This window comes from Narcine bancroftii, chromosome 1 (assembly GCF_036971445.1).
Source record: "Narcine bancroftii isolate sNarBan1 chromosome 1, sNarBan1.hap1, whole genome shotgun sequence".
Taxonomy (NCBI): domain Eukaryota; kingdom Metazoa; phylum Chordata; class Chondrichthyes; order Torpediniformes; family Narcinidae; genus Narcine; species Narcine bancroftii.
The window spans coordinates 45,366,022-45,389,956 of NC_091469.1; the positions used below are offsets into that span (position 1 = coordinate 45,366,022).

The 23,935-nt window shown below is 40.0% G+C and overlaps 1 protein-coding gene across 3 annotated transcripts in view; it reads right to left on the reverse strand.

Annotated features, from left to right (window-relative positions):
- The window catches only part of tnksa (tankyrase, TRF1-interacting ankyrin-related ADP-ribose polymerase a), a 166,866-nt gene that overhangs the window by 110,241 nt on the left and 32,690 nt on the right, over positions 1-23,935 (reverse strand). For all 3 annotated transcript variants that reach the window (XM_069925464.1, XM_069925453.1, XM_069925473.1), the window contains exons 3-4: positions 19,177-19,272; positions 12,928-12,964 (exon numbers count right to left, since the gene is read on the reverse strand). In XM_069925464.1, the coding sequence (XP_069781565.1) occupies positions 12,928-12,964; positions 19,177-19,272 (133 nt within the window). The remainder of the gene's footprint in view (positions 1-12,927; positions 12,965-19,176; positions 19,273-23,935) is intronic.

The following is a 23,935-nucleotide window of genomic DNA, read 5'->3' on the forward strand; positions in this document are numbered from 1 at the left end:
AATCTCCCCTCATTCTATGCTCCAGCGAATGAAGCCCTAACCTATTTAACCTTTCCCTGTAACTCAGTTCCTGATGTCTGGGAAACATCCTAGTAAATGTTCTCTGTACTCTTTGTATCTTATTAATATCTTTCCTGTAGTTAAGTGACCAAATCTGCACACAATACTCCAAATTTGACCTCACCAATGTCTTTAACAACTTTACCATAACACCCCAAATCTTACACTAAATATTTTGATTTATGAAGGCCAATATGCCAAAAGTTCTCTTTACAATCCTATCCACCTGCAACGCTACTTTCAGAGAATTATGTATCTGTATTACTAGATCCCTCTATTCTACAGCACTCATCAGTACCCTGTCCTTCCTTGGTTTGTCCTTCCAAAATGCAACACCTCACACTTGTCTGCATTAAATTCCATCTGCCATTTTTCAGCCCATTTTTCCAGCTGGTCCAGATCACACTGCAAGCTTTGAAAACATTCTTCATTAACCACAACGCCTCCACTCTTAAGTGTCATCTGCAAACTTGCTGTCTGATTTACCACATTATTATCTAGATCAAAATGTTTGGCCTGGAAGTCAGCCTGAAGAAAACTGAGGTCCTCCATCAGCCAGCTCCCCACCATGACTACCAGACCCCCACATCTCCATCGGGCACACAAAACTCAAAACGGTCAACCAGTTTACCTATCTCGGCTGCACCATTTCATCAGATGCAAGGATCGACAATGAGATAGACAACAGACTCGCCAAGGCAAATAGCGCCTTTGGAAGACTACACAAAAGAGTCTGGAAAAACAACCACCTGAAGAAACACACAAAGATAAGCGTATACAGAGCCGTTGTCATACCCACACTCCTGTTCGGCTCCGAATCATGGGTCATCTACCGGCACCACCTACGGCTCCTAGAACGCTTCCACCAGCGTTGTCTCCGCTCCATCCTCAACATCCATTGGAGCGCTTACACCCCTAACGTCGAAGTACTCGAGATGGCAGAGGTCGACAGCATCGAGTCCACGCTGCTGAAGATCCAGCTGCGCTGGATGGGTCACGTCTCCAGAATGGAGGACCATCGCCTTCCCAAGATCCTGTTATATGGCGAGCTCTCCACTGGCCACCGTGACAGAGGTGCACCAAAGAAAAGGTACAAGGACTGCCTAAAGAAATCTCTTGGTGCCTGCCACATTGACCACCGCCAGTGGGCTGATAACGCCTCAAACCGTGCATCTTGGCGCCTCACAGTTTGGCGGGCAGCAACCTCCTTTGAAGAAGACCGCAGAGCCCACCTCACTGACAAAAGGCAAAGGAGGAAAAACCCAACACCCAACCCCAACCAACCAATTTTCCCTTGCAACCGCTGCAATCGTGTCTGCCTGTCCCGCATCGGACTTGTCAGCCACAAACGAGCCTGCAGCTGACGTGGACTTTTTACCCCCTCCATAAATCTTCGTCCGCGAAGCCAAGCCAAAGACAGATCTAGATCATTGATATAGATGACAAACAACAATGGTCCCAGCACTGACCCCTGAGGCACACCACCAGTCAAAAGCCTCCAGTCTGAGAAGCCATCATCTACCACTACTCTTGGTCTTTTCCTGCCCAGCCATTGTTGAATCCAGTTCATCATGAATACCTGGTGTCTGAACTAACATCCCATGTGAGATCTTGTCAAAGGCTTTACTAAAGTCCATCAACATCCACAGCCGTAACCTCCTCGAAAAACTCTACAAGAATGGTTAAATACAATGTACCATGCACAAAGCTATGTTGACTATCCCTAATCAGTCCCTGGCTATCCAAGTATATCCGATCCGTCAGAACACCTTCCAATAATATACCTATTATTGACATCAGGCTCACCAGCCTATACTTTCCAGGGTTACTTTTGGAGCCTTTTTTAAAGAACAACACGAAGTGAGTAAACCTCCAAACCTCCAGCACCACACTCGTAGCCAATGATATTTTAAATATTTCTGCAGAGCTCCATGTAGCCTATACCTGCTATACATCTCTCTCTTCTTCCGAACTAGAAACCCAATATCCCTCGAAAACCAAGGTTCCCTATGCCTGTAAACCTTGCCTTTAATCCTGACAAGAACATACCAACTCTGTGTGTGTGTGTGTGTGTGTGTGTGTGTGTGTGTGTGTGTGTGTGTGTGTGTGTGTGTGTGTTTTTTTTCTTAAACACATTTGACATACTCCAAGCTTTCAGCCCTTTTACTGTATCAGAGTCCCAGTCAGTATGTGGAAAATTAAAGTCTCTAATGTTTCCTTCAGCTATCTCATAACAAATTTGCTCCTCCAATTTTTGTTGACTATTGGCTGGTCTGTAATACATCCCCATGAGTGTGGTCATACCTTTCCTGCTCCTCAGCTACACCCATATAGCCACAGTGGATGAGCCCTCTGATCCGTCCTGCCTGACTACAGTTGTAATATTTTCCCTGATGAGCAATGCCACTCCTCCCCCTTTCATCCACCCCCCCACCCCCATTCTACTCCATCTAAAGCAAAGGAAGCCTGGAACATTGAGCTACTTTCAGTCCTGCCTCTCCCGAAACCAAATTTCACATTGCCACAATGTCATAATTCCACATGCCAATCCATGCTCTAAGCTCGTCTGCCTTTCCTACGATACTCATTGCATTGAAAAAGATGCACCTGAGAACATTTTCACCATATACAACCTGTTAGCTTCTAACGGTGCATGGAATTTTCACATAATCTTTTTCATCCTCCACCTGCTCTAACACTCTAGCTTTCAATCACCCTGAAAATCTACTTTAAACCCACCAGAGCAGCACCAGCAAATCTCCCTGCAAGGATATTAGTCCCCCTCCAGTTCAGATGCAAACTGTCCCATTGGAACAGGTCCCACCATCCCTGGAAGAGATGATCCAGAACCTGAAGCCCACCCTCCTGCACCAAGTCTTTAGCCACATGTTAAATTGCATTATCCTTCTATTTCCAACCTCACTAGCACGTGGGATGGACAGCAAACATGAGAACACAACCCTGGAGATCCTGTTCTTCAACCTCGCTCTTAACTCCCTGACTCTCCTTCCTCACCATGTCATTGGCCCCTATAAACCCTGGCACCAGGGAGGCAACATATAATCTGGAATGCTCTGTCTCTTCCACAGAACTTCTTATCTGTCCCCCGAACTATAGCCTATCATTACAGCTCACCTCCTCCTTCCATTCCTCCATGCCAGAGACCTGATTACTGTGACTTGACCCTAGTACATCCCTATGTTATCCAAAATGGTATATTTGTTAATGAGCAGACAGCCATAGGGGTGCCTTGCACTGCCTGCCTGTTACCCATCTACCCTCCTCCTTCCTCCTAAATATGTTAGTGTCCCTGTAACTCCTGTCTCTCACCTCCCTTTGCCTGTTGAATGATCAGGAGTTTATCTGATTCCAGCTCCAATTCCTTAACTTTGCATGTCAGGAGCTGCAATTGGATGCACTTCTCACAGATGAAGTAGTCAGGGATACTGCTGGCTTCCCTGACAACCCACATTCTGCAAGAGGAGCATTCCCCTGCCTTGGCTGCTATTCCCACTGTTTATAACTAGAGGAAAAAGAAATCTAAAACCTCACCTTACCAATGCTCACCTGCTGAATCGTTTTTTGTTCCAGCACAGTTGGTGAAGCTGTTAGTGCAACATCTTTACAGTGCCAGCGAATGGGACCAGGGTTCGAATCCCATGCTCTCTCTATGCAGACACGCTTTTCCCGTGTTTGCATGACTTTTCCCTGGGGGCTATGGTTTCCTCCCATCATTCAAAACGTACCAGGGGTGCAGGTTAATTGGTTGTAAATTGGGTGGCATGGATTCATGGGCCGAAATGGCCTGATTCCTGCTCCACAACCTTAGCATCTTCTTGCTGAAGTCCCTTGAGCCAAAGCCTTGCCACTCTGACACACATTCCCTCACTTTTATAGTGATATTTAAATCACCTGACCTCAAATGTTGAACTCGACCACCCATTCAACTGTTGAACTTGACTGCCCATCAACTGATATCTGTTTCATTTTCACACTTTAACATTGTAACTGATTCAATTGGCAGATATTTAATTGCGACTGGTTTATTAAATGGTCTGTGTCTAGGCTCCAAATTTAGACAGTCCCAATTTTTTTTAAGAAATTGTTTTTTTCATTACCGAATTTAAACAAATTTAAACTGATTGTGGGAGGAGATCAGAATTGCTGTCTTAATTCTTGAGATCGATAGGTCTTCAACCAGACCAATGTATTCTAACAGGGCTGTGACATGTAATAATTCCTTTTTAATAGAATCTGGTTCAGTTGATATTTGGAGATTTTTACATTCTGTGGACAAGGATTTTTCCTTTTTTACCCTCCACGTTTACTGTAAATATTCAAGAATTGATTAATTTTTGGTTGACACTTCTCTAGTACCCATGGTTACTTATTGTGAGTATGATGCAATCACATTGTCAGATTATGAGCCTTTGAAATTAGTATTGAAGTTCCCAGACATTATATCCAACTCCTCACAATAGAGATTTAATGCTATATTGTGGCAGGATCCAAAGTTTGTACATTTTTTGAATTAAATGTTACAGAGGAAAAGTCAAGTTTGATTATTTGGGACACGATGAAATCTTTTCTTAAGGGATAAGTACTTTCATATTCAGCAGGTTTGAGAAAAAAAATCAAAGCAGAACTTATGTTGATAACTAACAGAATTAAAGAAATAGCTAAAGTTTATTCAATGACTCCTAATGAGGATCTTTATAAAGGAGAGAACTCCAAATGCAGCTCGACTTGCTCTTGACCTACCAGTTTTACATACACAGAGATAAATCAGGCAAATTGTTGGCTGGTCAACTAAAAGTAGATATGGTTAGAATAATTTTGAAAATATGCAAAGTTGATGGAAACATAACTTTAGATCATCATGAAATTAACACATTTTTAGGTTTTTATTCTAATTTATACAAATCTGACTTTCCAGATAACAATACTGTTTTGAATAATTTTTACAAAAATTGAACTTGCCAATAGTCTCCATTCAAGATATGAACTTATTGGATGTACCTATTAAGCAAGAGGAAATAAAAAGGGCAAAATCTCCCCTTCAGTCAAGTAAGGCACCAGAACGGATGGGTATAGGGTGGAGTTATTTTAAAGCCTTCAATGATACCCTATCCTTTCATTTATGTAAAGTCTTCGCTGACTCTATATCCTCTGGGACTTTGCCTAAAACATTTTATGAGGCATCTATATCATTCATTCCTAAAAAAAAACTAACTGATAGTGCCTCCTATAGGTCGATATCATTATTAAATTTAGATTCTAAAATCCTTTCTAAATATTTAGCCAACAGACTAGAGACTATCCTATCTAAAGTTATATTTAATGATCAAACTGGGTTTATTAAGAATAGCTATTCCCATTTTAATATTGGCAGTTTATTTAATATTATTTACTCTTCTCCACCTGAAAAAACCTGAATGTGTTGTATCCTTTGATGCTGAAAAAGCATTCGATAGAGTGCTTTGAGATCTTAAAAGGATTAACTTTGGTCTAAGATGTATTTTTTTTAATTTTATTTTTGATTTTATCAACAAACAATACCAAACTATCATTACAGACAAGTAACTCAATGTGAATCATTAATATGTTCCAAATATGACCCCTATCCCCCCCCCTCACAAAAACAACATATGAAGAAAAATGGTGAGAAGGGAAAAAAGGAAACAAGAGAAAGAAAGAAAAAAGAAAAAAAGAAAAGAGAAAAAGAGGAGCTATCTCAATCTGAAATTCAATTCAACAAAGAGGTCCAGTTATTTTCATCTAAATTTCAATAAAAGGAAGAAAAATAAATAGAATAAGTATCCTTATTATTAATTATTCTACCCTTCATTTTGTAAGTAGGGCTCCCATACCTGCAAAAACATATGTTATATTTATTCCTCAAGTTGTAAGTAATTTTCTCCAGGGGGACACAACTATGCATCTCAGTATCCAATGGGCTATTTCCAAGAGAAAATCAGACTTCCAGGTAACTTCAATACATTTCCTGGCCACTGCCAATGCAATTTTAAGAAACTCTAATTGATATTTAGACAGCCTCATTTTAGGTCTTACGTCCGTAATATTTCTTTAACGAAACAATTCTGGATGTAGCGGCAATTGTTTCCCAATAATATGATTTTTAAAAACTCTCAAGTTTCCTCAAAAGTGTTTCAATTTGGAACATGACCAGGTGGAATGTAAAAAAGTATCTGTTTCTTCCCTGCATCTAAAACACATTAGAAAAATTAGGATTTAACTTATGTATTTTTTGCAGGGTAAGAAATAGCTGATGCAAAAAATTATATGCACCAGCCTATATCTTACATTAATTGTGTTGGTCATATAGTCATAGCATGAGTTCAACCAGGTCTCATCATCAATACTAATATTCAAGTTTGATTCCCATCTTTGTTTTGATTTATGTAACTCCCATTTAGGAGTACCCAATTGGATTAAAGAATATATAGCTGATTCTTTGTGGTCCCCTTTCAAATTAGAATCTCCATTTTACTGCACTCTGGCAATGTCATAGTTGGATCTAATTCTTCTCTAAGAAAAGCACTCAATTGAAATTAATAAAAGATTGTATTGTTATATTGTATTTATTTTTAATTGTTCAAATGACATTAATTGCCCTTATACATAATAATCTTTGGCATATCTGATCCCTTTATAGAACCATGTATGTAGAACTAAATTATCCATAGCTACAAGAATTAGTCTACTCTGAAACAAGGGCATTTTTGGATTTTTTTTTCTTGTACCAATTATTCATTTATACCAGATACTCAAAATGTGGTTTATTATTGGTGCTTCTTTTTCAATTATAATAAAATTAACAGCCCATTTATATATAAAATCTTCTGCCACTCTTTCCCCGACTTTGTGGAGTTCAATTTCTACCCATGAAGGCTTGTCTCTTCCATCAAAGAGGGAAGTGACAAATTTTATCTGGGCCACCCAATAATAATATTTAAAGTTGGGAAGTTGTAATCCTCCCTTATATTTCCATGTTAATTTTTCCATGGAGATTCTAGCTAACTTGCCTTTCCATAAAAATTTCCTAATCAGTTTATTCAAATTTTGAAAGAATTTCTGTGGTAGTGGTGTCAGGAGGGTCTTGAAGAGGTAGACATAGGAATATACTCATTTTAATGTAATTCACTCTACCAATCAATGTTATCGGGAGAGTGACCCATTTATTTAAATCCTTTTCAATTTTTCAAAGCAAGGGGAGATAATTCAATTTATATAAATTTTTAAGATCATTATCGACTGTAATCCCCAAATATCTGATCCCATTTGACAGCCATCTAAATTGTGTATTTTGTTTGCAATCTGTAGTCTCCATTTGTTGAAGCTATTATTTCACTTTTAATCCAACTTATCTTTTATCTCAAAACTTTCCCATAATCTTCCAATTGCAAGTGCAGTCTTTGTAGGAAAGTTATCAACTTTTTGTCAGATATATTAATAGATCATCTTCAAAAAGACTAATTTTGTGCTCATCTTGGTCCACTCTGAACCCTTTAATTGTTGGGTCCTGTCAAATAGCTTCAGCCAAGGGTTCTATGGCCAGTACAAAGAGGGCTGGTGACAGGGGACATCCTTGTCTACTAGACCTAGATAATGGGAAAATTGAAGATATTTGATCATTGGTCACAATCTTAGACTTTGGCTCATTATAAAGAGCTTAAATCCAATTTATGAATTTTTGACCTAGTCCAAACATCTCCAGTACTTTAAAATAAAAAGTCGTATTCCAAACTATCAAAGGCCTTTTCTGCACTTTTTCTGGGCCAAATGGATATTAATTGGTGAAGTTGATAAGACTAATAGATATTAATTGATAAGACTAAGAAGTCTTATAGACAATAGATGCTGGAGTAGGCCAATTGGCCTGTCGAGCCAGCACTGCCATTTATCGGATCATGGCTGATCTTTCTCTTTCAATAACTAATCCCAGCCTTATCCCCATAACCCTTAACTCCCCTGCCCACAGAGCTTTATCCAACTTTCTCTTAAATCTATCCAGCGAATCTGCCCCCACCATCCTCTGTGGTAATGCATTCTACCGATCCACAACTCTCTGGGTAAAAAAATGTCTCCTCATTTCTGTCTTAAATGGCCTTCCAGTATTCTTAAAATAAAGTCTTGTTACATTATCTGCTGATTGCCTTTTCTTCACAAATCCTGTTTGGTCCTTGTATATCAATTTAGGCAGAAATGTATTCAATCTGTTTGCCAGAGCCTTAGCTAATATTTTATAATCAGCATTTAACATAGATATCAGTCTGTATGATGACAGTTACAGGTTGTATTTCTTGGATTAAAATGATTTGATTATTAGTAATAACCATAGTCATTGGAACTTGATAAAAGTCTCTATTTTAGGCTGTTTAGGGGCACTCAGCAGGGCTGCCCTCTTAGTCTTTAGCTATTTAATTTGGCTCTGGAGACTTTAGATATTGCCCTTCGAGAATCCAATGACATTCAAGGTATCAAGAGGAGTGATACGATACATACAGTTTTATTATATGTGAACGATTTATTAGTTTATATTTCTGACCCTAAGAAATCTACTCCTTTTATGCTGTCCCTACTTTCTGAATTTGGTAGATTTCAGGATACAAATTAAATCTTTATAAGAGTGAACATCTTCCTATTAATAATTAGGAGAATTTATACAGTTAAATACCCTTTAAAGTTGTTAAGAACCAATTTACTTATTTTGGTATTAAAATAATGAGAAATTTTAAGGATGTGTGTGTAATTAATTATCTCCCCCTGATAGAATATACAAAATAAATGCTTTCCAGATGGCGCTATCATTAGTGGGTCATATTAGTGCAATTAAAATGATGATTTTACCAAAGTTTTTTTTAATAGTTTTCAAGTAGGACCTTACTTTGTCCCCGAAATATTTTTTGACAAGATATCTTCTTACATTTGGAATAATAAAAATCCTAGATTGAGCAAACCTTCATTGCAGAAACAAAAGAAAGACGGAGGAATGGCTCACCTAATTTTAGGGTTTTATTAGTGGGCTATTAATATTACCTTCTGGATTTATTATTCAGAAGTATATAAATGTTATTTATGGGTAGATTTGGAGAAGAATTCAGATGGGGGGTTACTCATTGGTCTCATCGCTGGGAGCTCCGCTACCCTTTGTGTTATCCAAAATTAATAGACAAGATCTTAACCTGGTTCTTAAGCATAAAATAAGGATTTGCTTCCAGTTTCATAAATTTTTTTGGTCTAATAATTTTGTTTCATCTAGTAAAATAAACGTTTTTAAAGCATCACTGATTGATCGGGTGTTTTCAATATGGAAAACTAAAGGAGTAATAACCTTTTCAGACTATTTACAGGAGACTGCTTAATGTCTTTCAATCTGTTAGCAGACAAACATGATTTGAGCAAGGCACAATTTTTTAGGTATTTGCAAATTAGGGACTTTCAGTGTACTTTTCTTCCGAACTATCCATCTGCTCACCCATTTAGTTTGACAGACACCCTTTTTCAGGTGTATACATTTCAAAAAGGGTTAATAGCTACAATATATAATTGGTTACTCAACTTGCAACTGATATCCAATGATAACATTTTAGGTACTTTGGAAATGGAATTCCAAGAATTACTTAAGGATGATCAATGGGATCATATTTTTTGACTAGTAAAAACTTCATCAATTTGTGCCCATCATTCCTTGATTCAGTACAAGGTGGCAATATCGGGTATATATGTCTAAAGATAAACTGGCCTGTATTTTTCCCATGTAAGCCCTACTTATGATAGGTGCAAAATTGAGGTAGCCAGTTTAACTCACATGTTATATAATTGGACACCACAAGTTCAATCAATTTTAAAAAGATTTTTGGATTAAGAGTGATCTGCCGAATAGATATCCAAAACTACAGGAAAAGGCAGAAATATTTTTCATTGCCTTGCTCCAAACGTAGTTGAATGTGGATTCCTTGACAAAATCCAGGAAAAGTCTTGATATCACAACAGGTGACCTTCAACTATCACTATCCTGACATCAAAAAAACTTGCACAGGAACTCAAGAATTTCATGAAAATTTCATTTTTTAGAATTAAAAAAAACATTAAATTTTCACATCCTCGAGTTTATGCTTACAGTTCCCTAATGACTCTGCACAAACCATTGTGCTCTAAATAAAAATTTTAAAACATTTAAATATACATGTTCAGGTTTTCTTCTTGCCTACATGTTTAAAAAGAATGATTTTCTATTTGTCAGTATATTCTGGAATAACAAGACACAGTTGTTATGCTCAGAGTAAAAGCCTTGTTTTCTTTTCACCTCACATAAAATAATATTTAATTTTTATTTTATATAGTCGGTTGAAGAAGTATGGAAGAAACCAAATAATCATCTGCTTCACAGGAAAGTGAGCCCATAAACTTTGAGCAGAGTCCCAGGGGGGCCATAAGCAAAAAACAGTTGAGGATGGCTGGTCTATACAAAACATTGGTTACACTATACTTGAAGTACTGTGTGTGATTCTGCTTTTCCTGTTAGAGGAAGGATACATAAGATTTGGAGAGGGTACAAGGAAGGGGAGAGGGAAGAAAAACTTGAGTTATTATTTCTGGAGTGGAGAGTGACAAGAGGCCTGATAGAAGATGATAGTTTACAAAATTACAAGGCATAGTAGAAAGCTGGAATAAAAAGGTCACAATCGAGAGTACATTCAAAACTGCTGGTGAGGGACAAAGTTTAAAGGAGATTTGTGGGATAAGTGTTTTTATTGCACAGTGTGTAGGTGCCTGGAAATGGTCTGCCAGGAGTACAACAGCAGCATTTAAGAGGCTTCTCGATAGACACACAAATATGCAGGGAATAGAGGGATATGTATCATGTGTGGTAACAGTGTCTTAATTTGGACATCATGTTTGGCATAGACACAAGGGGTAAAGGGCCTGCCCTGCACTGTATGCTTAATCAAAAACAGTGGCCCAAAGAACTGCTGATTCACTCAACTTAGCTTCCACACCAATCAGTAAAGAAGAACAGAGGATGAAAAAGTCCTTGGTTGAGAGACACAGCTGAATTTGAAAGCAGACAATAACTTCTCTTGGCTTACAGTTACATTCCATATACATCCTCTCTCCTACTATGACCTATGCAACTTACCACCATCCATATATATGTGACCGAAAAAATATCATATAAATTAAAAATATACAGCAATGTAAATATATGAATTACACTTGCTCATATGTTCACCAATGTGAATGGTTGGTGGGCATGATAGGTATCATCAGAGGATATCCTGGCATTGTGTACATCACAACATCTCCCTCAGTTCTCAAGATAAAAGAATGCTGTTCAGGTACAATGGGCTGTAGGTTCAGTGTGGGGATTGACAGTGGACTATCGGAAGAGCGCAGGGCAGTAGGGTCAGTGTGGAGACTGATAGCGGCCTGACAAGAGACCGCAGGGCAGTGGAATCAGTGTGGACACTACTTGCCTTGCTAACATACATCCGACTTGCGTCCATTTCGAGATCTGACCGGTCAGTCAGAATGGAACTCGGACGAATGTCAGGGAATGCATGTATATCATTTGAAATACTGTTATTTGAAAGAGCATGTGAGATTTGCTAAAATTATCACTTTAAAATTGTGACCCAACAAACTGAAATATTAGCATCCTTCAAGATCTTGTGGGGAAAAAAAACCCTCTACAGTTCTGACTGACAGCCATCTGTGACACCTTCTCCCAAGTTCATGCACACCATAAATTAATAAATTCATCTTACTATTTTCTATTTCTTCAGACAGAGTAATAATTATAACCAGTTAGTGAGTTTAGAGAAAATCTGCTATGCTGTCACAAATATGATAGGCTCATGACCCTCAGTTTACAAATAAGACAAATCAATTAGGATTCAAACACCTCATTTCAATTTGATTCCAATAATTGGAAAGTGAGTTATAATTACCAGTAGTGCCCTCCAAATCAACCCAGTTGAAAAACCTGTTCATGTTTCTGTTAAACTCTGGAGAAAAACTTAACAGGTGATCTGCACTTGAAGTACTAAATATTAGGATAGAGGCAAATCTTTCAGAACAGAGAAGGTGGAAAATGTACACAAAATGAGACTAAACTTGGAAATCAGATTCACATTTAGGAATGGGAAGATGAAATGCAGAAATATAAAGTTGCATCCCTTTAGAGAAGATTACATATAATTTGAGAAATAAATATCTTATATTTTTGCAAATTTGAAGCCCTTATATGCAAATATTAGGTATAAATACATAGAAATTTTCTTCCAGCCTCAAGTTCTGTGTCAACCTTCTTCCTTAAAATGAAATGACTACACAAGATCTGTTTAATTCTAATGTGTTGGAGAGCAATGCTCCAGGCAATCCAAGGCACTATACTATTTCTTTCTTTCTTCTTTATTACATTATTTTACTATATATAATCTATTACATATATATATATATATTTTTATAAGGGGGGGTGGGGAATGGGATAGGGAGGGAAGGGGAAAGGATATAACCATATAACCATCATGTAACAAATGAAATTCTCTTCAATTTAAACACTCATTGTATTGTACAATGATTTATTAATTACACGGATGGAAAAACCTTTAAATAAAATATTCAAAAAAGGAAAAGAAACAAAGGCAATTCAGTTCATGTCATCCATTACAGAAGACTTGCATCTAATTTGAACAATTTTTCTTGTTTGTATTTAAAAACTGGAAGTGACATTATTTCGATCTTTAAAAAAATTATCTTTTATTCATTAAATATAAAATAGAATATTTAATATAACGGTCTTAATAAACTAAATTATGAGAAGATTTTTTTGTCACTTACCTAGCTGCCTCCAGAAGTTCATCCTTCTTGTATTCGCCTGTGTGATTAATAAAAAGTATTTTGGTGCTGTAACCAGAAAACTGTACTTAAAATCCACATCCTACTGCATTTTAAAGCAACAACATTAAAAACTGAAACCAACTTGACTGCAACCTTGTGATAATAAATCCAAAACATATTTTTCACCAGTTATTGAACAAATCATGAATGACTTGCACTTGATCTAAACAAATTCCTATGATGTACATCACCAAGCCTTTCTATTCACTATCAAGCCTGTTAACTCAATGGAACAGAGGAGAAAGGTTCATTAAGATATATAAATCAAGTTTCAAATTCAGGCCAAGGAAAAGTTATGCAACCAAATGGAGGGTGGGGGAAGAAAACAATCATCACCTCAACCATAAGGCTGTAAGAAAATGGATTCTACTAGGTGGAGCAGGTGGTGCTGGACCCATGCATCCGCAGATATACATCAGGTGTCCACCACAGAAACATTCCATCTTAGTGATTTCACAACCTTCTCCATGGTAAATACAGAGAAATGTTTATTTAGAACATCACCCAACTCCTGTGGCTCCACACACACACACACACACACACACACACACACACACACACACACACACACACTGACCCTTAACCTATTCTCCTCCCAGTTACTGCTTAGTTCTTAATATACTGAGAGAATCTCTTCCAATTCTCCTTTACTTTATTTCCCAAGCTGTTACAAATTTTATCAAAACACATGTGGACAAGTGTGGCCCCACCAAATCATTCAGGGGTTCTCCCTTATGGGAAAACAATGAAATTCAGAACCTGCTGAGAGCCTGATCACAAGTATTTAAGCCTGGAGATCCAGAACATTGCAAAAGGAACAGGTATGACCTACGAAAAACCATCTCCTGGGTGAAGACGAGAAAGGAAAGAACAAAGGATACACAACAGCTGTGAATGGGCCTAATTGACGTAACCTGCTACAAAACCAAATCCGGTTCAGGAGACAAAGCTTCATTCCCAGATTAATTCAATGCCTTCTTTGCCAGATTTGACTACCACAACAAGGAAGAACCACTGCGCACCCACATGTCCCCTGATGATCCTTTGCTGTCAGTATCCGAAGAGAATGTGCAAGATGTTTTCTGAAGAGTGAATTCAAGGAAAGCATCTGGTCTGGACAGATTACCCAGCCAAGTAATGACAAACTTGCCATTATATTTATGGATATCTTCAACATCTCACTCTGGTAGGGCATGGTATCCTCCTGTTTCAAACTGGCCTTAATCATGTGTGGCCAAGAGTGTGGTAACCTGCCTAAATGACTACCCATCAGTGGCACTCACATCCACAGTAATGAAGTGTTTTAAGATCCTTTCCAATTTGCCTACTGCAGCAACAGGCCATCTCAATGGCTCTACCCTGGAATACCTGGGCAGCAAAGACGCATAAATCACAATGCTCTTTATCGACTACAGTTCAGAGAACACCATCATCTGCTCAAACCTGATCAGTAAACTCCTCACTACCCTACTGTGTAATTGGATTCTGGATTTCCTCACCTCCAGACCACAATCTGAAGATAGGTAAGAATTTCTCCACAATCTTCATCAATACCAGAGCACCACAGGGCTGCATTCTTAGCCCCTGCTCTACTCACTTTACACCTATGACTGTGTGGCTCAGTACAAGAATAACACCATCTACAAATTTGCTGACGATATCATAATAGTGGGTTGTATAAAAAGGGGGCAATGTGTCAGCATACAAGAAGGAGATTGAAAACTTGGATGAATGGTGTACTAACTATTTTTGCACCCAATGTCGCAAAACCAAGGAGCCAATTGTGGGCTTTCGGAGGGGAAAAAGGTGTTCAATCTAGTGATCATTGGAGGAAATCAGAGGTGGAGAGGGTGAGCAAATTTAAATTGCTGGAAGCCACTCTTTTGGAGTGCCTTTCCTGGACCCAACACATGAATGTCATCATGAAGAAAGCCTCAGGAGTTTTCAGAGGTTCAGCATGACATTATCTACAGATGTGTAGTAGAAAGTGTGCTGACCGGCTGCATCATCCACCATTGAGAAAATCTATGTGGAATGCTGCCATCTAAGAGCAGCAGCAATCATCGAGGAACCACACCATCCACGATATGCTCTGTTCTCACTGCTGACATCAGAAAAGAGGTATATATGGCACAAGACCTGTACCATCAGGTTCTGGAATAGTTTCTAACCACCACCCCCCCCCCCCCGCCCCCCCACCATCTGACTCTTAAACTACTCAATCAGAGACCCATTTAAGGACTCATACTTTGTACATTATTTATTATTGAATATTTATGTATTGGACAGTTTGTTTTCATTTCCTACTTATATACTTATCTTTTCTTGAGTACAGTTTTTTTGCATTACCAATAAGTACAAATTCTGCCTGGCCTGCAGTAAAATAACCTCATCCTTTTTTTGCTTCTCTATTTTTCTTCATATGTGCCCTGACATCCTTTACATTCCTCAGGGGTTTGGCTTGACCCCAGGTGCCTATACCCAAAATGCACCACCTTTTTGTTTCTGGCTAGGGGCTCAATAATCCTTGTCAACCAGTTCTACCTTCCTGCCAACCTTGCACTTCACTTTTATCCTCTATTTCACTGATACAAGCCTTCAGCTTGCCAGATGTCTCTTTGTCAGCTAATGGCTTCTCCCAATCATCCTTGGCAAGCTCCTGTCTAAATCTATCAAAATTAGCCTTACCCTAATTTAAGACTAACATAGACATCTAATTTTGCATAACTATTTTAAAACTAATAGAATTATGGTCACCGGTCCCACCATTCCTCAACCACGTTTCTGTAATATTCATAATATCCCATCTACCTATTCATAGCTTGAGTTCATCTGCTTTACCTGCTCAGCTTCTTGTATTAAAATAAATGCACTTTAGTCTCTCTGACCTTCCTCATTCCCTGTCCTGCCTATTGAACTTGCTCGCTTTCTAAGACGTTCATATTTCCTAGTAAATAAGTGAAGAGAATAATATTAAACTGAATTTTCAAGTGTGGAAGGGTTAACAGCAGAGGGAAACAAGAATATGTTTTTCAAAATAGGATGACAAACATAAAAGAAAGCATGAATTACATTTGGATAGTGGTGGGATAAATATATTATCAAGGAAAAACACGCAGAAATGCTGGAGGAACTCAGCCTGTCATGCAGCATCCATAGGAGGTAAAGATATATTACCCACATCTTGGGCCCTGAGTCCTTTTTCAAGGAATAAGCTAACAACGAAGATGTCAGAATAAAGACAAGACTGGCTGGGGAGGAATCCAGGCCAACAAAATATATTATTTGGATATAAGAAGAGTGAAATTTGATTTTGGCTGTCTGAAAGGAGACAGAGGGAAAAGAGAAGAGAGGGAGAGCGGGGAGGGGGGGGAGGAGGGGGCGCGCGTGGAGGAGTAACAGGTCGGAAAAGTTGATGTTCATGCCATTGGGTTGAAGGGTGCCCAGACGGAGGATGAGGTGTTGTTCCTCCAATTTACGGTTGGTCCTAGTCTGGCAATGCATGAGACGATGGACAGACATATCAAGGGAATGGGTGGCCACTGGGAAATCCACACTACTGCAGCAGACAGAACTGAGGTGCTTAATGAAGTGATCTCATTCGTTATCAGTTTACAATTCTTTATTTGTTTACATGTATATGTATACAGTTTTTTTTGCACTACCAATTAGTGGTAATTCTGCCACGCCTGCAGGAAAAAGAATCTCAGGGCTTCATGTGATGTCATTTATGTACTCTGACAATAAATTTGGAATCTGAGGAGGAGGATATGTCGGATCCAGAAGCTGGTAGGGTGGTAGGTAAGGTCAAGAGGAATCCTGTCCTTGTTGCAGGTGAGGGCAGAGGGGGCCAGGGCATATGAGCGGGTAATGGAGGATATGCAGGTGAGAGTTGACTTGATGGTGGTAGAGGGAAAGCCACGTTGTTTGGAGGACATCTCTGATGATGTGGCATGGAAATTCTCATCCTGGGAGCAGATGAGGCAAAGGCAAAGGAATTGAGAGAAGAGAATAGAGGACAGGGTGTGAAGAGATGTAGTTGAGATAGCTGTGGGAGTTGGTGGATTTGTAAAAGATGTCTGGCTAGAGTTTGTCTCCTGAGACAGAGAGAATGGAGGAAGGAGTGTTGCTAGAGATGGACCAAGTGAATTTGGGGTTGGGGTGGAAGTTGGCAGCAATGGATGAAGTCAACGAGCTCATCATGGGTGTGAGGCAGCACCAAAGTATTCATTGACGTAGCGGAGGAAAAGTTGAGGGACCAAAGTATTCATTGACATAGCGGAGGAAAAGTTGAGGGACTTTGCCTGTGTAGACTTGTAGCAAGGATTCCTCCACATACCCAACAGGAAGACAGGCATAGCTGGGGCCCATGCAGGTACCCATGGCTATGCCTTTGACCTGGAGAAAATGGGATGAGTCAAAGAAGTTATTGAGGATTAGGCCAAGTTCTGCCAGCCAAAGGAGGGGTGGCAGTGAAGGGACACTGGTTGTGTCTATTGTTCAGAAAGAAACGAATGGCTTTGAGGACTTTGGTATGGGGGATGGAGGTGTATCATGATTGGATGTTCATGGTAAACATGAGGCGATCAAGTTCCGGGAAATGGAAGTTGTTGAAGTGATGCAGGGCATGTGAAGTGTCCCAGATGTAGGTGGGGAAGGACAGGTCTGGGGGGAAGGGGGGAGAAAAAAAAAAGTTGACCTAAACAGATACCAACTCGATGGGGCAGGAGAAGGCAGGCATGATAGGTCTGCTGGGACAATTAGGTTTGTGGATCTTAGGTAGGAGGTAGAAACGGGCAGTGCGGAGTTGGGAAACAACAGGTTGGAGGCCATGCTAAAGAGATGACCCAAAGTGATGAGTTCAGAGATGGTGCATAATACAGTGGTTTGAGTTTTGGAGCCAAAATCAATTCTCACCTCTCCTGTTATCATATCCAATTAATACCTTTTGTTGGCCTGGATACCTCCCCCAGCCAGTAATGTCTTCATTCTGATGCTTTCCCGTTCTTAGCTTATTCCCTGAAGGACACAGGCCCAAAACATCTATGGACGCTGAGAGACCAGCTAAGTTTCTCCAGCATTTCTGTGTTTTTTTACTACAATCATGGTGTTTTCTGACTTTTGTGTTTCACTTCATATTATCAAGGAAAATGATAATTTCAGATTTTTCTCAGATATATTTGAGGTTTTATCTAAAGTGATCATGAGTAAGTTACTTGGAATGATGCACAAAATGATATCACCCAATTACCAGGTATTAGACAAGTTACTTTACCTCCATATAAATAGTCGTAAGTGAGACCTTAGCTCCTGCTACCTGTATCCTCGTCACCATTCTTGGCTTGTTGTATGTACAACTTTATAAACAGGCATTAAATAGCCACAAACGTTTCATGTTGTTTCAAGACTAGCATGGGTGAAAACAAGGCAGGAGCCAGGATAAATTTGATTTATTCTAATCTCTTCCCTTCACTGTCAGGTTTCAGGGACTAGTTGAGCACAAAAGTCAAGGTTGAAACTCCAGTGCAACAACAAGAGATACCATCTCTTAACTGAAAGTTGATCAATCTCAAATGAATATGGAGGATCATTATCTAAAAAGCACACCGGAAATAGCTTTGGTTTCAATGTTAAAACACATCAGTCAAATGATCTCTTATTCCAATGGTCTTGCTCCATGTCAAATATTACATTGATTATTTTGTCCTTGTGGATTTGAGGTTATGTTAAATTTAAAGAATTAAAATAGGTTTATATTCAAAAATAGCACAAGAATTTTTCTTAAGTCCTGGAAATCCCATATCAATAAGCATTGGAGCAGAATAAATGGATATGGATCCAGGATGGGTCAATGAAGTGCAAGTATATGTCATCATAAATGTCAGAATAAAGTAGAGTGGCTTACCCTATTTCTCACTTGCTAATTAGTTTTTAATTGGTTGGAAAAATCATCAGTATTTCACGAGTCTCAAGACAACTATGAAAATTGTCAGAAAAATAATTCTCAGAAAATTCATATTTAACAAGCAGCTCTTCACATTAAGTAATGCTTACCTGAAATACCAAGAACAAAGCTAAAAAAAAATTGACAAGGAGTACCAAAATCTCTTTTTCAATCTGATTGCAGTGGAATTGTGGAGGAATGGGAAAATATGCAAAGGCACACTAGCAAAACTAAACTTCTCTGACCTGTTAGTACTGCTTTTGCAGAAGGATCTGCTAAGTCTTGAGCAGTTTTCCCATCAGTATTCCGAATATTGGGATCAGCGCCATGCTGCAGAAGAACTGTACATAAAAAATAGAAGCATCTTATTTCTAGGACACAAAATCATTATTTCCAGGCATTGTGATCAAATTGTAACACATTACATAAAATGTGGATTGGAGCAGCAGCTGACGAGGGTCAACCAAATCAAAAGATTAAATTGATAACAAAATATCCATATTATACAATGCAATGTCCAAATTTTCATAGTGCCCAGCGATAAAATATAAACAAATATCAATGCTGTGCTTCTCTGGCATCACAATTTTCTTTTAACTGAGCAATCTGATATAGAACAGCTACAATACAATTGCTGGACTAGTATCCTTCTACTGACAAACTTCACAACGCATACAAGCAGAATAGATGAATTTAGTTTATTTATATAGCAAATTGAACAACTCACGATGACCAAAGTGCTATACAGATCATAAATTACATCTTGAGTAGCTATTTAAAGCGCAGCATAAAATGGGTACCCGAGGTTTAGAATTGTACATACAACATGGTAACAATCAACAATCACCTCAAAACGCTTTCGAGTCAAAATACAACTTCAGCCTGGATTTAAAAGAGTTAAAGGAAGGGGCTAATTTGATGGAGGGAGGAATGTTGTTCCACAGTTTGGGGGCTGCTATCGCGAAGACACGATCTCCCGAGTTTGCGATTTGAGCACGGAACAACCAAGCGCCTTAAATTGCCAATCTGAGAGGTCTTGAAGTGGAGTCGGGCTTAGGAGATCGGTGATATGAGTTCATTGATGGCTTTGTAAACAAACTGGAGAAATTTAAAATCTATCCTGAGCCAAACTGGAGACCAGTGAAGAGAGGCAAGAATAAGGACCATATCACCCCTTTTCTTGGCTCCTATCAGGAGCCTTGCTGCTACATTCTGAACCAATTGCAGACAGGATAATGATGACTAACTAGTTCCTGTGTAAAGACATTAGACTAAATGGGAAAAAAATGAGGTGGATAACTTTTGAGATCTTTCAGTGACAGGAAAGATTTGATTTTGGCAATAGTGCAGAGCTGAAAAAAGCTAGATTTACAACTACATTAACTTGTTTGTCACACTTGAAGGTGGAATTGAATATCACACCAAAGGATTTGTTGTGTGGTTGAATGAGGGTGATTGACAATAATTTTGGTGGAGTTGAGGTGGCCAAATAGTATGATCTCAGATTTGCTTTCGTTGAGCTGCAGGAAGTTTTGAACTATCAAGCATTTTATGTCCTCCAGATAGATGAGGCTGATCAACTTTTCTTGATCATTGGGTGCCATCAGCATAGCAGTGAAAGGAGATGCCATGTTTTTGGATGATAGGGGAAGAATATATAAGAGAATGGGGCCTTTGAGGGACCCCACAGGAAAGGGTAGCATACGAGGATGAAAATTTTACCATGTTGATCCGATTTGTGAGATAAGATTTAAACCAGTTCAAGGCCGTGCCGCCGACACCGACCCTCTGCCGGAGGCGATCTATTAAAATAGCATGATCCATTGTATTGAATGCTGTACTAAGATCAAGGAGAATTAGAATGGCAGAGCTTCCTGAGTCAGTGGCAAGGAGCAGGTAATTGTATACTCTTAGTAAGGCTGACTCTGTCCTGAGGTGGGCCTGAAAACCTGACTGGTATCTTTCGGATATATTGTTTTGGTGTCGATAGGGCATCAATTGGCTAAGAACAACTTTTTACGACGTCCTTTGACAGGAATGCAAGTTTAGAAATAGGTCTGTAATTTTTGGGTGTGGAGGGGCCTAGGTTGGGTTTTTTCAGGAGGTGCTGGACCACAGCATGCTTGAGGCAAATTTGAACTGTCCCAGTGGCTAAAGAACTGTTAATAATAGAGGATACTAGGACCCGCTGCATTGAAAACATCCCTCAAAAGCAGGGAGAATGTCGAGGAGGGGAGCGGGGAGAATGTCGAGGAGGGGAGCGGGGAGAATGTCGAGGAGGGGAGCGGGGAGAATGTCGAGGAGGGGAGCGGGGAGAATGTCGAGGAGCGGAGCGGGGAGAATGTCGAGGAGGGGAGCGGGGAGAATGTCGAGGAGGGGAGCGGGGAGAATGTCGAGGAGGGGAGCGGGGAGAATGTCGAGGAGGGGAGCGGGGAGAATGTCGAGGAGGGGAGCGGGGAGAATGTCGAGGAGGGGAGCGGGGAGAATGTCGAGGAGGGGAGCGGGGAGAATGTCGAGGAGGGGAGCGGGGAGAATGTCGAGGAGGGGAGCGGGGAGAATGTCGAGGAGGGGAGCGGGGAGAATGTCGAGGAGGGGAGCGGGGAGAATGTCGAGGAGGGGAGCGGGGAGAATGTCGAGGAGGGGAGCGGGGAGAATGTCGAGGAGGGGAGCGGGGAGAATGTCGAGGAGGGGAGCGGGGAGAATGTCGAGGAGGGGAGCGGGGAGAATGTCGAGGAGGGGAGCGGGGAGAATGTCGAGGAGGGGAGCGGGGAGAATGTCGAGGAGGGGAGCGGGGAGAATGTCGAGGAGGGGAGCGGGGAGAATGTCGAGGAGGGGAGCGGGGAGAATGTCGAGGAGGGGAGCGGGGAGAATGTCGAGGAGGGGAGCGGGGAGAATGTCGAGGAGGGGAGCGGGGAGAATGTCGAGGAGGGGAGCGGGGAGAATGTCGAGGAGGGGAGCGGGGAGAATGTCGAGGAGGGGAGCGGGGAGAATGTCGAGGGGGTAGGTTGTCAGCTTCATGGTGAACACAATTTTCTACGGGTGAGTAGCGTGATTGGGCTAAAAATGTCTAGGTTGGATGAAAAGAGCTGTGATACAGTTAGATTGCGGTGGAGGGGGGGAATGTTGGTCTTGATGTTCTCGACTTTATGAAGAATTAAAAAAATTCTTCTCATTTGGTCAGGGAAACATCAGACTTGGTGTTTGGTGTAGGACCAATGATTGAGTTGATGGTAACTGTATTGAATAAGATCTTTGGATTTTGGGAATTGTTGGAAATTAGGTTGGCAAAAATTTTGCTCTTTCGGTCTTTACTGTTTCTTGGTATACATGCAAGTTGTTTTTCAGAATTTCGAGGGAAATTTGTAATTTACAGGTGCCTAACCTTTTATCTGGGATTGTTGGGACTAGACACCAGCTGATGTTCACAATCTTCTGGATTTTGGAATCATTTTGATTTCTGTCGCTTTAAGCCCACCCGAGTTACACTCTTTCTTGCACGAGTCGCGCTGCTGTCTCTTTTCCCTTCGCCCACCCGAGTTGCGCTGCCATCTTTGCTCCCTCATCCGCCCGAGTCGCACTCCCGTCTCTGCCCCCCTCACCTGCCCGAGTCACGCTGCCGTCTGTTTATCCCCCTTGTCTGCCCAAGTCACACTGTTGTCTCTCCCCCTTGCCCAACCGAGTTGCACTGCTGCCTCTGTCTCTTTCCTCCCCCCCACCGCTGTACCAGTGCCAGAATAACGGCCCCCTTCTCTATTCCCCTGCGTTGGTACACTGGTTTCAGCTGCAAGGGGGTTTATAGGTAGCGACGACAGCCAGTGAATCATTGCCGCTGGGCCAACTGAAAGCACCACGACGCTGGAAGGGCATCAGTATAGGCAATTCAGAGGTGCTTATAAAGTAGCGAAACGCAAAGTGATACAAGAGAGTTGAGCTTGGGTTGCATTGGGTCACATTTGGTGCCAAAACTCCATCTTTGATAAGCAGATGTCATCTACCAAAAAAGTGCTAGTTTTTGGAGGTTGCTGGTTTTCAGAATTCTGGATAAAAGCTTAGGCACCTATATATAATTTCAAGTAATAGTCTAATGTAATGGTAATTGACAATCAATACTGTACTTTGTATTAAACTAATCCATTGAATGGCCATAAATTATTCAAAAAATTTTAATTTCTAATTCAATCTGATTTGCAACCCACATGGGCCCAACTTTAGGAATGCACATTTGATCTAAAGACCAACAGTTTTTAATGTTTATTTTGTATGAAAGAATTTTGCAAGTTCCTTTAAATCAATGATTTTAATTTTTGTTATTATTCCCCTCATCAATACCCAGCTTCACTTTTTCCAATTTACATTCTACACCATTAAAACATTTTTATCAATTATTTTAGTTAATTCTGCAATTACCAGACCACACCACTAAATGTCATAGAAACAAACATTACTATAATCCATCACTGCCATGAAATCTTCAGATTACTGCTGAGTTCACCCAAACTAAATTTCTTTATATTTTCATCAAGTGTGCCACTCTTACAATGATTAAAACACCAATTACAATAGCCCCTTTCACACTTGCATCCCACTAAATTGGCCATTTAGTGTCCTGGGATAAGAATGGGGGTTTGTCTTTTCACACTTGACCACTCCTAACTAGGACAATAAACACTTTCACACTTGCAAGGAGCCATCCCCGGGGTTAGGACGGTTCTACCTTCTACTGGTGACATCACGATGCATCGAGTGATCGTGAACCTGCCCTAAATCCTGATCAATGTATTATGATCTTATGTTTGAACAAAATTAATCATGCATAATTAAACTTTAAGTACAGCACAGTATGAGCCCTTCAGCCCCTGTTTTTATTGTTGTTCTGACCTATATAAACCTTTATAAGGGACCATGGGAAAGTGCAAGCAGTAAATAGTAATAACTGATGATTTTAAAACAGAATGGGAAAGTTGATAGCGCTATAACGCTCAATTTATATAGCGTGGTAAAGTT